At 39.1% G+C, this 13,154-nt stretch overlaps 1 protein-coding gene across 1 annotated transcript in view; it reads left to right on the forward strand.

The window, feature by feature from the left end:
* Window positions 1-12,903, forward strand: part of sardh (sarcosine dehydrogenase) — a 33,914-nt gene extending 21,011 nt beyond the window's left edge. Inside the window, exons 13-22 of the mRNA XM_017410640.3 lie at window positions 826-909; window positions 1,017-1,130; window positions 1,594-1,732; window positions 3,038-3,151; window positions 3,448-3,595; window positions 6,420-6,513; window positions 7,800-7,962; window positions 8,147-8,315; window positions 8,567-8,702; window positions 10,669-12,903. Coding sequence (XP_017266129.1) covers window positions 826-909; window positions 1,017-1,130; window positions 1,594-1,732; window positions 3,038-3,151; window positions 3,448-3,595; window positions 6,420-6,513; window positions 7,800-7,962; window positions 8,147-8,315; window positions 8,567-8,702; window positions 10,669-10,797 — 1,290 coding nt within the window. The 3' untranslated portion in view covers window positions 10,798-12,903. The remainder of the gene's footprint in view (window positions 1-825; window positions 910-1,016; window positions 1,131-1,593; window positions 1,733-3,037; window positions 3,152-3,447; window positions 3,596-6,419; window positions 6,514-7,799; window positions 7,963-8,146; window positions 8,316-8,566; window positions 8,703-10,668) is intronic.
* Window positions 12,904-13,154: the final 251 nt, after the last annotated feature.

Here is a 13,154-nt window from a genome sequence, read left to right on the forward strand (position 1 = left end):
TACATAATGGCAATTGTTCAGTTTATTGTATATGTCCTGGGGTATTAAGATGAAATAACTGGATGTTTCTCTGTTAAGAAAACTTAATTATCCTGATCGTTTCAGTATAATAGATTTGAGCACCCAGGTGTTAAAGCTAAGGAGCTAACACATGCTCAAACACGCCATAAATCTGAATCCACAGGAAACTGTGCCTGTTCGAGTACATTAGATAAGCCCACAGTTATTAGATGTTAAATGGTTCATTTCCAACTTCTCACATTTGGAATTTTCATAAAAACGGCTATCAATTAAGTGAGATGCAAAGTAAAATTTGGAAATTTGATGCATGGTGTCTGAGAAATTAATGGGAGAAGAAGTTAACTTTGCACATCTTGTATCAAATAGAAACAGCACCAACTTACACCTGAGAAATCCAGACTGGCTTTTCTATTACAAACGGCGAAACAACAGTGCTAGTGATTTGCTGGTAAACATAGCTGAAGACTAAATTATATTGACTTGTGTTTTTTTTATAGATGTAATAAAAGAAATGCCGAACAGATAAAAATAAATATTGCAGTTGCATTCCACAGTTTGTCAGAAACACTGCACCGAATGAGTTTTAATGCCGATGTTGTCTGAGTGACGTAAGTTCATATGTTTTATCTTGTGAACCTCTGCTTATGTTTTCACATTGTGGAAATGAGTGGCCTTACTAGTATGGATTGATGAACGTGTGACTGAACATTTTCAAAATTTCAGAGTATTTACTTACTTCCATTTTCCTTGCATGTACCTCTGGTGCTCTCAGTATATAATTGATTGTATAATTAATTGTTTCAGGTGCTGACTGAGCAGGGCTGTGTGTTTCAAGAGCGCCATGGTTGGGAGAGACCTGGCTGGTTCAACAAAGATGGGCCGGCTCCTGTGAGAGTCACGCTACACACTAACATTACTGCAGACTGTCATTAATAAACAACTCCTCCGTTTTATTGGCCTCTAACAACTTGTTTGTGCCGTATTTGTTACTGCAGGTTAAAGACTACGATTATTATGGTGCTTACGATATTAAGAAGAATGTAAACTACAATTACAATGACCTCCTAGGCAAAGAGTACACCTTCGACTTCCCTCCACATCATGATGTGGTAAGACACCAAGAGCAGGTCTGTGGTTGTGTGTTTGAGTACCATCAGACAGAGGGGAAACTTCCTATTTAGCCAAAACTAAAACAGGAAGTTGGTTAGTCAGATGTATTTGAAGATACTCTGTTCTGAAAGGTCTCAAGAAGAAAAATAAGTATACTTCCTTTACTGGGGTAAAAAGTCATGAACAAGTAGTGGTAATGAATACAATCTGTAAGTTTCTTGATGCATGAAGAGTTTCTAGGCAGTAAACTAATTTAGCAGCTTGACAGACATAAGGGATACCAAGAGCTGTGATGCAGAAATCTGTTAGCCAGCCTTTAATTTCACTCCTGTGATGAATTTTGCCCTCTAGGTTGTTCCTTTGATTCACAGTTGTCTTAGAAATGGCATGTTCTTTTAAACATTTTTCTACTTAATGAGCCTGTTGAATTTATTTATTTATTTTATTTTTTTCTAAATGCAGATTAAGAGCGAGTGCCTCTCGTGTAGAAACAGCGTGGCTGTGTTTAACATGTCCTACTTTGGGAAGTTCTATCTCACTGGACCAGACGCCAAGAAGACAGCTGACTGGCTGTTCACGGCTGATGTCAACAAGAAGCCAGGTCAGTCGGATCGCTGCTCGAATAAACTCGCACACTGATGGCAGAACAGATTGATATGATGAAGAAGGAAGAGGCCTGGACGGAGGGACTAGAAAAGATTATAATATATGAAGTAAACAGCCCACTCCAAAGCAAAACTCTAAACACCAGTTCTAAATGCCAGCATGTAGTGTCAGAGAGGTTAAGCTTGAAGTACTGACAGGAGAGTTTTTACTGCTTTAATATACCTTAAACTCCTGATTTCCACAGTCACAAGTGTATGAGTTACAAAGCCACCTTGCTTTTTCTTCAGCCTCTCTGCTGACAATAATATCTACCTCAGAAAATAACTCACAATTATTTAGTTTATTGATGATCTTCACTAACTCTGAGCACCAGCTTGCACATGAAAGGTGGCACATTTTGGTAAAAGATTTGTTTGTTTTTACTTGAAGTAACTCAAGCACTGGCTCCAACAGAATAAGTGAACTCTGAGGACGATTCACTGGTAAAATGATCGCTTTTTGAGTTTAGCTCATGTTACAGTGTGTCCGATAAAGTCAAGTGTTTTATTTCACCTGGCCCAGATTATTTAGACAGTGTCTCCTCTGCTGACACAGTGCTGTAGAGATTGGCCTGTCCCGGGTCTGTGGTCTTGGCCCCGCTCACACTAGCTCGTCAATCTGGTCAATACTAATTTCTCTTTCTTCAAATTGAGGTTGTTCAACGAGCTATCTAAAGCAAGTAAGGTATTATTTGTGCATATTGTTTCCATAGAACCCCATTTCAAAAGATCTGAACTGTCGCCTATCTCGCATCGTGTTGCTGATTTCGTTTCACCTGTCCCTTCTCCTTTTGCTCCCAGTTTGTCTTAATCAGCAGTGATGATGTGAACAGTGCATGTACCAGCAGGCTTACAGTTATACTTCTAGAGCACCCTCAGACATTTTTTATTAAACAACACTGACAAATATGACTGTCACAGCTCCTTTGGCAAATGGATGATGCACAGGCAATGAGTTTGTGTCCCCCGTCATTCATTAGGAAGTGATGATGATGTCTTAATTTAACTGTCTTTGTTAACAGATTTTCCAAGTAGTCATTGCACTTTTACTATGGCTTATATTTGTTTTCTCGCTAACCATTACACAAAAGCATAAAAAAAATGTTTTGTTTACATATAATGTCAGAAAAATGCACACAGTCACATATCTGCACTGAGTTTATCACAAACTGTCAGAAACAGGGCTGTTATTTCAGGGCTCTCCTTTTAAGACTTTCACACTAATTCGTGTTTATTCAGTGTTTGTTTTCTGCATGTTTCAGGTTCCATTGTGTACACCTGCATGTTGAACAAGAGAGGGGGGTCTGAGGCCGACCTGACGGTGAGCAGATTGGAGCCCGGTGCTGCCAACCTGCCCCTGGCACCAGAGTCCAACGGTGAGTTTGATTCAGTACTGCTGTAATAGAAAGATGCAAAACGAACCAAAAGAGCTGAGTTTTAAACTGAACGTGGCAGGAGTCTTTCATTTTTGTTACCCCGGCATTCATGAATAAAACGAGACAAACTAAGCTATAACTTTTCTGTTTAATGTGTATTTGTACATGAATATTGGACAGAAGCATGAGATCATTTATACTTTGCAAATAATTGATAAACAGTAAATGATTCATAGTTTTTTTTCTTTCTGCTGCTTGACTAGCATTTTTCTATTTTCCCTAATTCTTTGCTCCAGGTGATGCATACTACCTGGCCATCGGAGGCGGTGTTGCAGAACACAACTGGAACCATATTAGAACGGTTATTCAGGACCAAGGCTTCCGGTGCCAGCTGACAGACCACTCTGAAGACATGGGGATGATCAGCATCCAGGGACCCAAGAGGTGGGGGTGGAGGGAGAAGGGAATTGGTGAAATAATTTGACTAAATTTTAATCTTCTTTTTTAGTTTGTGTATATATATATGAAATAAAAATTGTGTGTTGTAGGTAAGAAAAAATGCAGCTGCTGATATATGTATAAAAAAGGAAGGTAGTCCAGGTTGGACACTTTGTTCTTCCTTCCTACAGCCTTCCTTTGTTGCTTTTACTCACAGAGCAAGCCAGGCCAACTTTCTTCTTCTTGATCTTAGTCTCTGCTCACCTCCGACTATTGTTTCCTCCCCTCTCACCTCCTCTCCTCCCCACCTCGCTGCCCTGCCTTTGTTCTTCCCTCTCAGCAGCAGCTGGAGGGTCCGTCCACCCCGTTCTCTGTGTGGGCTTTGTCGATTTCTTTTCCTTGAGGCTTTTCTCATCTTCCTCTTTCTTCCTCCCTCTGTGGAGATCGTATCCCTCCCCCCACCCCCTCTTCTGTTGCTGCTCGATCGACCTACTGTTACCTCACCTGTGTTCTCAGGTTTTTCTATCCATCCTGCTGACATCAAACTAGGAGCAACTGTGTCACTACAACTTAGCTCCACATTGTGGGTCCCTTTGAGTTTTCATGAGCATCCAAACAAACATTTGCATCTGTGGATTTTCCCTCCCTCTGTGTGTGTGTGTGTGTGTGTGTGTGTGTGTGTGTTTATGGATATCATTGACAAAAATTGACATCTGCGTTGCCTGTCTTTGCACAGCCCTGTAATTATGCATTACATGTTTGAGGGATTGCAGGAAATGACTCTTCCAATATTTGGCTTCTGTTTCTCAAGGAAGCAAATGGATTCATGTAAAGCAGGACTAGATTGCGGTGTTTACAGAACCGCGTTTGTGTTTTCTCTCCGTACGGCGCTTCCTTCAAATCCTCCAGAGACAGAAGTCTTGAAACTTGCAGCTTTTTTTTTTACCCACACAGCTTGGCATCATGTTCTGATAGCTTGAAACAAATGCTCCGTCACCTGCTTTGTAATTATGAACCGCATCTATAATTGATGAAATGATGTGATATCTTGCGTCTACGCATGCATCCCTGAATCCACAGCTGACAAGTCAGGGAAACAAATGCTGGGAACAAAAGCCCTCTTCCCGTACGTGAGTGCACACACTTTCACTGAATGCTGAGTCAGAACACACGACTGGCTTCCTGTTTTTCTGCATACCTTAGGTGTTTTAGACACATCAAAACATTCAGCACATTCAGGAGATGGGTACTGTGGGCTTTTTGTAACTTTTTTAAAATATTTAATTTTATTTACAAATATGTTCCCCACAGAAATACATTGAGATCTCTTCAGTTCCTTCAAAAACATTGTCTTTCAAATCTATTTCTGCTCTATATTTGTCTTCTTATGCTACTTTTAGTTACCATTCTTTCAGTTTTAGCTTTTTGTTATTTTGGATTTTACCTGCTGTTCTGTTACTTTTAGCTAGCCTTTTGGTAGTTTTGGCTTTTAGTTAGTGTTTTCCTGCTTTTAGCTTTAACAAGTCAGTTTTGCTTTTACTCAGCAGTCACCATTAAATTTCTCTAACTTTGCTTTTTGAGTTCAGTGAAGAAAGTCGAAGAACAGCTTGAAGAAGATATTGGCCAGTGTTTTTTTTTTTTTTGCACACATGTTTATGTGCAAATAAAAATAGCTTTATATGTGCCCGTGCCCACATGTTTCTACATCTATGACGACACATCAGTTTTTAGAAGAAGGGATTTGCACAAAGATGCAGAAACATCTACAGCCCTGGCTTTGTGCCACTCCACTGTAAAAATACCTCTTTAAAAAAAAAAGAACCTGCACATTGTTTTCTCCATCTTCCCACACACAAACAGACCGGCTCACAAGTAGAAATGTGATCTAAACTTAATAATTTTTTCCCCTCTTGACTCATCTTTATGTAATATTGGTTTCAAGTTTGAATTTTAGGATAAGAAAAAAATGTACATTTTCTCATTATTATAGCAAAGGTGTATGTACAGATATAAAGTTTCTGATTTTTTTTATTTATATTGTGCCAATTCACAAGTAAAATCCTCTTGGGGCACTGTACAAAAGAAAAAAACCAAGTATAAATCATAAATCTAATTCAAATTCAGATCTAGTTACAGCTCAAAACACATCAACATTACATGGTTCTGGTTATGTTATTGTGTTTTTACTCTTTATAGTGTGTGTGCACATGGATATGTATGCTTTGAATCACTGCAAAACAAATCTACCCTTTGGTATAAATAAAGTAACCCAACCTAACCTAATTCAGTTCTTATTATAATATAATACATTCACATGCAGCACATTATGAAACGTCAATTAGTAAAATTCATCTAAGGAATCCAGCCGGTTGTGTCGAAACTCCACTTTGTCACAGCTTGAGAAGCACAGAGATGACAGTGGAAAGGAACAACTCCCTTGGAACAGGAAGAAACCTTCAGCAGAACCAGAACCGGCCATCTGCCTCGACCGGCTGGCGTTTGAGAGGACCGGTCCAGGTGTAGTTTTTACGGGAAGAAAACGAAGAGGACAAGTTAATGGCAACAATAACTGCGTGTATAAACATGGAGAGTAGAGAGAGTAACGAGAGCAGCAGAGTGAAGACATGTAATCAGTTTCAGCAGTCTAAGTTTATAGCAGCATAACTAAGGGACAGCTTAAGAAACCCAAATTAACCCTAACTACAGGATTTATCAAAAAGAAAAGTCTTAAGCAGAGTCCTAAAAATAGACAGGATGTCAGCCTCATGGGCAGAAATTAGAAGAATAAACCCATTTGTTTAATTTTTTGTTTGTTTGTTTTCATTTACAGTCGAGAGGTATTACAGGAGGTCTTGGACACAGACCTGAGCAACGAAGCTTTTCCTTTCTCCACCCACAAAATCGTCAATGCTGCTGGACATCAGGTGACTATGAGCACGCACACACACTTGGTGGCTAAACTCAATCATCAGATGCAAATTATACCACTAGGAGGGGAAAAAAAATTGCTTATGATTTCAAAGATTCAGCCATGACAGACTGTAAAACTGTGTGTTCAGGGAGAATAAATGGCAGCCCTCAAAGTGTCCTTGTGAAATAATAACTCAATACACTCTAAGTTTAATTTGTTCTTTTCCCTTTTTTCATTTCACACCTTTTTCCCTTCAATCTAAGAGGTGCTATAACAGAAAAAGTTCAGAGCAGAGGCTAATAAGAAGAGCTGTATGGCTTTCGAACTGGCTGTGTTTTTATCCTACAGAATAATCTGTAAGGTGACGTGACCCAGCTGACCTAAGAGAGCATGTTGTGCAGATTCACGCGGCGACACATATGCTCACTCGAGCTCAGTCTGTCTTAGTTGCTCTTGTGTGAATTATTCAACATCCTGGTGGTTTTATTCTGCAGCTACACGCCGCTCTACAGGAATGTGTGTGCGAGTGTGCTGTTTTCCAGCTGGTTGTTGGCCGTGTCTCGGTGACATTTTAATGTCTGCAGAGCTGCATGTACTGTGCAGAGCTCTTCCTGCTCCTCTGCACCCCTCACAGCTCATTACTCTCTCCCTGCCTGCCTTTATTTTCCCAACTTGTCATCTGCGGCGGGTGCGCCGGCGTGCACCATTGTTCAGATGAATGTGTGTTTGCGCGTGAACTTGTTTGTGTTTCTGTTTGCTTTTGGCTGCTAAGTGGACACGTGTCGCTGTGTGTGAGGCATGCATGCGTCTGGTGCTCGTTGTAAGCACATGCTTCTCTGTAGAACCCTCCCCAAAGCTTCACGATGTACATATGGGGCCCAAAGTGACCCACTGACCGGCCAAATGGACGTGCTGTCATTGCACCAACTTGGAAAACAGTTTCCAACATAAAACATGGCTATATCTCAGTTAATTTTACAGGTAGGGATCTAAAATTTAATGTGGTAGTAGCTGAGAGTCATTCACGAAAATACTCTTGAGCATGACATTTCACGATATTGCATGACATTGTGCATAATGTTATTTGTAAGGTTTAAACAATTCTCCCTTTTCCCACCAAAAGATGATCTTAGTTTAAAACTGGTGATATGCATTAATTGAATGACGTTCGTTTTAAATTTCCTTCCATTTCTGTTTTCTTACTAGAGCAATATCTCCAGTTAAATGTGGCAGCTTGGTTCTCCACGTACGTCTCTGCTTCTCTCTAAAGCGCCTCTCTACCCTTCGCTGTCATCCCAGGTGCGAGCGATGCGTCTGTCATTCGTCGGAGAGCTCGGCTGGGAGCTGCACATTCCCAAAGACTCGTGTATTCCCGTCTACAGAGCTGTCATGGCTGCTGGTGCGAATCACGGCATCATCAACTCGGGCTACAGAGCCATCGACTCGCTCAGCATCGAGAAGGGTAAACATATCATCCGGTTCCAGCTCAGCTACACATTTAGGAAAATTTAGACAGTTTGATTCTACATTTTAACGTGTTTTGGAGGGATGAAAGGGATGTTTAGTTATTCTGTGCCTGAAAGTTACCAGAGTTCCCAGTTTTTGCTTGTTTTTTTCACCGTTTTCTGCTCCGATTTTTTTGTCAGGCTACAGACACTGGCACGCCGACCTCCGCCCTGATGACACACCCCTGGAGGCGGGGCTTGCCTTCACCTGCAAACTGAAGAGTTCCATCCCCTTTCAGGGACGCGAACGACTGGAGAAACAGAAGGAAGAGGGGCTGAAGAGGCGCATCGTCTGCTTCACTATTGATGAGTTAGTAAAGCTTTTGTCGTAAGGCTGTAATTAAGTCTTCAAGGAAAAAAGAAAATTCAGCTTTTTGTTTATCCTCTAAAACTAAGTTTTCTGTATTTAGGCCTCTGTCCACAAATCTACTTATCAGCTTTGTTACATTTCTCCAAAAAATTTAAATAGTTAACCTTGTAGAGTAGTTTGTGAATTTAGTTAGAGAATTTTGAAATGAATGTATTTTAACTTCATCTGTTTTTCTCTTTGCTCTACATCAGGAAAGTACCGATGTTTGGTTTGGAGGCTGTTTTCCGAAACGGTGTTCCCGTCGGTCACCTACGGCGATCTGAATACGGCTTTTTTATCGACAGAACTCTTGGCTATGGATACATCCGCAACCCTGATGGAGGAGTGGTAAGAGCTTTACACACACACCTATATTAAAACCATTTTTATTATTCTGCTGGATTTATTTCATCCTAGTTTCTTTTCAGGGTATTTTTTTTTTTTGGTTTCATTATACATTAACACCTGTCTTTCATAGCAACAGGCAATAATGCAATTACCTATATGTGTGTGTTATAAAAAATATATTTTTTATTTATTTACTTTTACTGGTAATTTCATTCAGACTGGTAGACATGAGGTAGACAGGCTCATTTTCAAGAGAGACCTGTAACACAGACGCAGAACATCAGTCACATAAAACAACAATACAGTAATCATGAAACATTATCTTGGCATTTAAAAGGTAGCAGAGTTTAAAGAAAACCTAAAAATAAAAAATAATAATAAATTGAAATGGTGATGTTTCCATTTTCTTTGAAATGTGCTTAAAATGTCCCAGAGGGATCAAACTGGACAATTTCAGTTCTGGCTGCAGAGTATTCCAGGAAGATGGAGCAAAATAGGAAAACAGGAGAAGGCCTTTTTGCCCAAGTTGTGTGGGAACTGAGAGGAAAGTGAAAGAAATGAAAATCCTGGGAGCGTAGGCTGTGAATTATTGTCTCTGTGACATCTTTGAATGCAGGTATGAAGGCAGCAGGCCTCGGATGGATTTGTAAATTAAAGTATACCAGTGTAGGAGTCTGCTGGTGGATAGTGATGGCCGGTTTCTCGGCGAGGATGGGGTACAGTGGTGCGTGAGAGGTTTACATTTTGTTATAAATCGCACGACTCCATGATATGCAGCATCCAGCATGAGCGGAGAGATGGCCGGGGCGTTCATATAAACATCACCGGAGTCCAGCAGTGGCAGAAAAGTTGCAGACACAAGATGTTTACAAAAGAAAGGGGGGATGCAGGAAATATTTTTAAATAGATCCTAGTTTTATTTAAATGTGGTCAAAGTGACACTTGAAGGAAAGCTTTTTATCAATGACAACACCGAGGTACAGTATATCTCATGAACCGGTGGACAGATTTTAATGAAACTCTCAGAAAGTAATTATTGGATGCACATTTACAACTCATTAACATGTGGGGTCAACCCAATTCAAGATGGACGCCACAGCTAATCAACTTTTCAAACACAAAGTTAGCTATACCTCAGCCAATTTTTTTTATATATATACACATATATTCCTATTTTATTTCTGTTAACATGTTCAGAATTTAAGCAGATCCTTTGTTCTTCATTTTTTTAATGCCTTTACAAAAAAATATATTTTCTGTTGTTCGTTCTATGTAATCTTGCATCCAATTATTTCTACAAATATCTGTTGTAAGTGTCCAGTAAACCTTTGTGTTTGGAAATTTAAAATAGCTTGAACATGAAGTGATAAAACTGGAAGTTTGAGGATGGAATTGGGAAATGGGAAAATGTGCAGGAACCTCGTCCTCTTGCATAGAGAAACTTTAAATCTCTTTTTATTCTCGTTGCTCCATTTGTGGAATAAAACTCACCTCTCCAGTATATAAATCATTTAATTTTTGAATGCAACGCTGGGTTTAACATTTAGCTTAAATCCTTGAGCTCTGGGCACATCTTCAAGAAATCAGACTGAAAGTCTTTGTCCCTGAAGTTTTGCAAACAGCTGCGTGTGTTTGAGTGGAACTGAAGGAGAGAGTGGCAGATCAGTAGGAGTGCTGCAGGGAGGGAAAATTAGCTTTCTGTGTTTCAGGGGAGCCGACACTGACTCATGAGTTCCTTCACTGCTTCCTGCATTTATAACTTTCAAGCTGTTCTGTTCCTTTTGCTGTGAATGTTTTGGAAATAATTTGTTTTGGAGCAGAAATCCAGTGGAGAAGATTATTTTTAAGCGCGTTTGCTTCAATCTGCATTATTTCTTATTTCTTAGATTTTGATTTTCATCACTGTTTTCTCTATTTAGTCTTTTTATTCTCTTTGTTCCCCCCTCCCCCCCACCTTTTTTATTAGGTGAGTGCTGATTTCATTAAAAGTGGTGAGTTCACCCTGGAGAGGATGGGAGTGACGTACAAGGCCAAGGCTCACCTCAAATCTCCGTTTGACCCCGAGAATAAACGTGTCAGAGGAATCTACGATTGAGGGAAAAAAAAAAAAAACTCCACAGATGTAGAAAAACTGACATAAAACACTCTGGTGGCAAAATAGCATAATCAAGTTGGGGATTTCGGTTGCAGTTACATATTTCTGTCAAATACAAGGATTTTCACATGTTTATTTTTGTATGTGGTACTTAATTGAACTGAAGTGGAGGTAATGAACTGCTTATTTTAAAATTGATACTTTTGAAAGATGGCACGACAAAAATCCAAGCATTTAAAATTTGGTATTTCTGGTTTGTTACCATGTTTCCTTCTGAGAATATTACTGTGAAAAATTCACTTCAACTTTACCTGATGTAGAGTTAAACCTCTAAGTTTTTAATGATTTTTATGCCTCCAAAAACAGAAAAAAAACTTTATTTTTTACTCATTGCTGCATTTTTTTACTCATTGCAGCATTACTCATTGCTGGATCGAAACTTCCTTGATTCTTGTTTTTTTGTTTAGTCTTTGGTACTTTATTGGCACCGAAATGGTCAAATTTGGAGATGCCTTAATGCAGATAAATTCAAAATTATGAGTGGATTTTTCAAGAAAGACCAGTTTATTATGTAAACCAGAGAAAGCACCATAAGTCACGATTTTCTCCTGATCTTCATCATGTTTCACGCAGAATACAAACCCTGCAGAAGTTATTTGGAATTATGATTTCTGTTTTGAACCTAAATAAAATCATTATTGGCATCAAAGCTGCTAAACCAAGAGTGCCGTTACATCTTGACAACACATTTGCAAGAAAGCGACACCACGAGATAAAATACCAAACAAAGTATAATAAGAAAAAAACAATATTTATCAGAATGCTGCTGTTATGATTATATCCTGTTTTACTACAGAGTCTTCCAAAGTCATTATCGCCCACCAACATGAAAGGCAGGTGATAATGTAATTCCCTGTTTGTGCTCATGTCTTTGTTTGTCTGTTAGCAACACAATTCATGAATCAGTGGGTAAACTTTAATGAAACTCTCACAAAGCAATCACTGGATGTAGATCCAAAACTGATTAACCTTTGGAGTCACCCCAATGCAACATGGCCACCCCAGCTAACTGACCTTAGCTAACACAATAAAGGCTATAAGGCAGTAATTTTTTACAAACAATTACCTAAAGATTGATGAGGTTGTAGCTGAAATGTATCCCTCACATTTGCTCTGAGTGCTAAAAGATCTTTGTTTAAAACTTTGTTGAGTTATAAAATATTGATTACCCACAGATTAGGTATTTGTAAGAACATGTTTTGTATTATATTAGTTAAATCAGATTTAACACTTTTATTACCTTTTAGCAAAGATGAAAAGTGTCCTTACTTTTTGATTTAATCTAATTGACTATTAACTTTTAAAATTATTTGTTTGATTAATTCTTTGAGCAGCAGCAAAACTGCTCTAACCCCATGTTTAATGTCTGAGTTTGGAAGGAGAGTGTTTAAAATGAAGCGACATCACCATTTGGACGTGGTGAAAATTGGTTCTTGTTTTTAATGCAGCTGCTCTCATGTACAGTTTTCTTCTTCTTGTTTACACGAGTATCTGCTGTCGGATTAACCGTCACAGGTACATTTTCCATCCCTGTTTACACAAAGACACTTAAAACTAAACAAGAACTAATGTTCATTTTGCACACAGAGCGAGCAAAAAGAAAAAAGGTGCATAAATTAATGGAAACTTCAGTTTGTAAAACTGCCACGCGCCTCTCTGGTGTTTGCTGCTGCATGTTGAGCACAAAATGTTTACTGATGTGGAAGGATTCATTGATTCTGCCCAGAGAGCCATTAATCATTAAAACTGTGGTTCTTAGTAGTAACTTAACAAGATTTATACAGGAAATGTGAAGCACTGATATAATGTTGCATCAATGTGTCCAGAGGTTTATTATTTTTTCCCCCTCTAACAAAATTTGTTTTATTTACTTTCCTATCAGTATCGATTTACCTCACAGTGAGCTTTTAAATGTCCTGCCCTGATCTTTACTTCCTGTAAAGATAAACTAAGCTGAACAATGTGCCAGTTAGTCAAATTCATGTTCACTTGTTGTCTCTGTTCAGAAACATTTGTGTAACAATAAAAGGCTATTTTAACTTAAAACCATTTTGTGCCGTTTAATAACAACACAAGGGTGAGACTCTGTCTCAGGCGGAGGAGTTCAGGTATCTGGAAATCTTGTTCACAAGTGATGGGAAGATGAAGTGGCAGAGAGATCACCAGATTGGGGCCTCGTCTGCGGTAATGAAGGTGTCCCTCCGCTCTGTTGCGGTGAAAAAGGAAAGCATTTGATTTACTGGTCTGTCCACATTCCAACCTTCACCTATGCATGAACTATTCTTTTTGGTCATGAT

This window comes from Kryptolebias marmoratus, linkage group LG14 (genome assembly GCF_001649575.2).
Source record: "Kryptolebias marmoratus isolate JLee-2015 linkage group LG14, ASM164957v2, whole genome shotgun sequence".
Classification (NCBI taxonomy): Eukaryota; Metazoa; Chordata; class Actinopteri; order Cyprinodontiformes; family Rivulidae; genus Kryptolebias; species Kryptolebias marmoratus.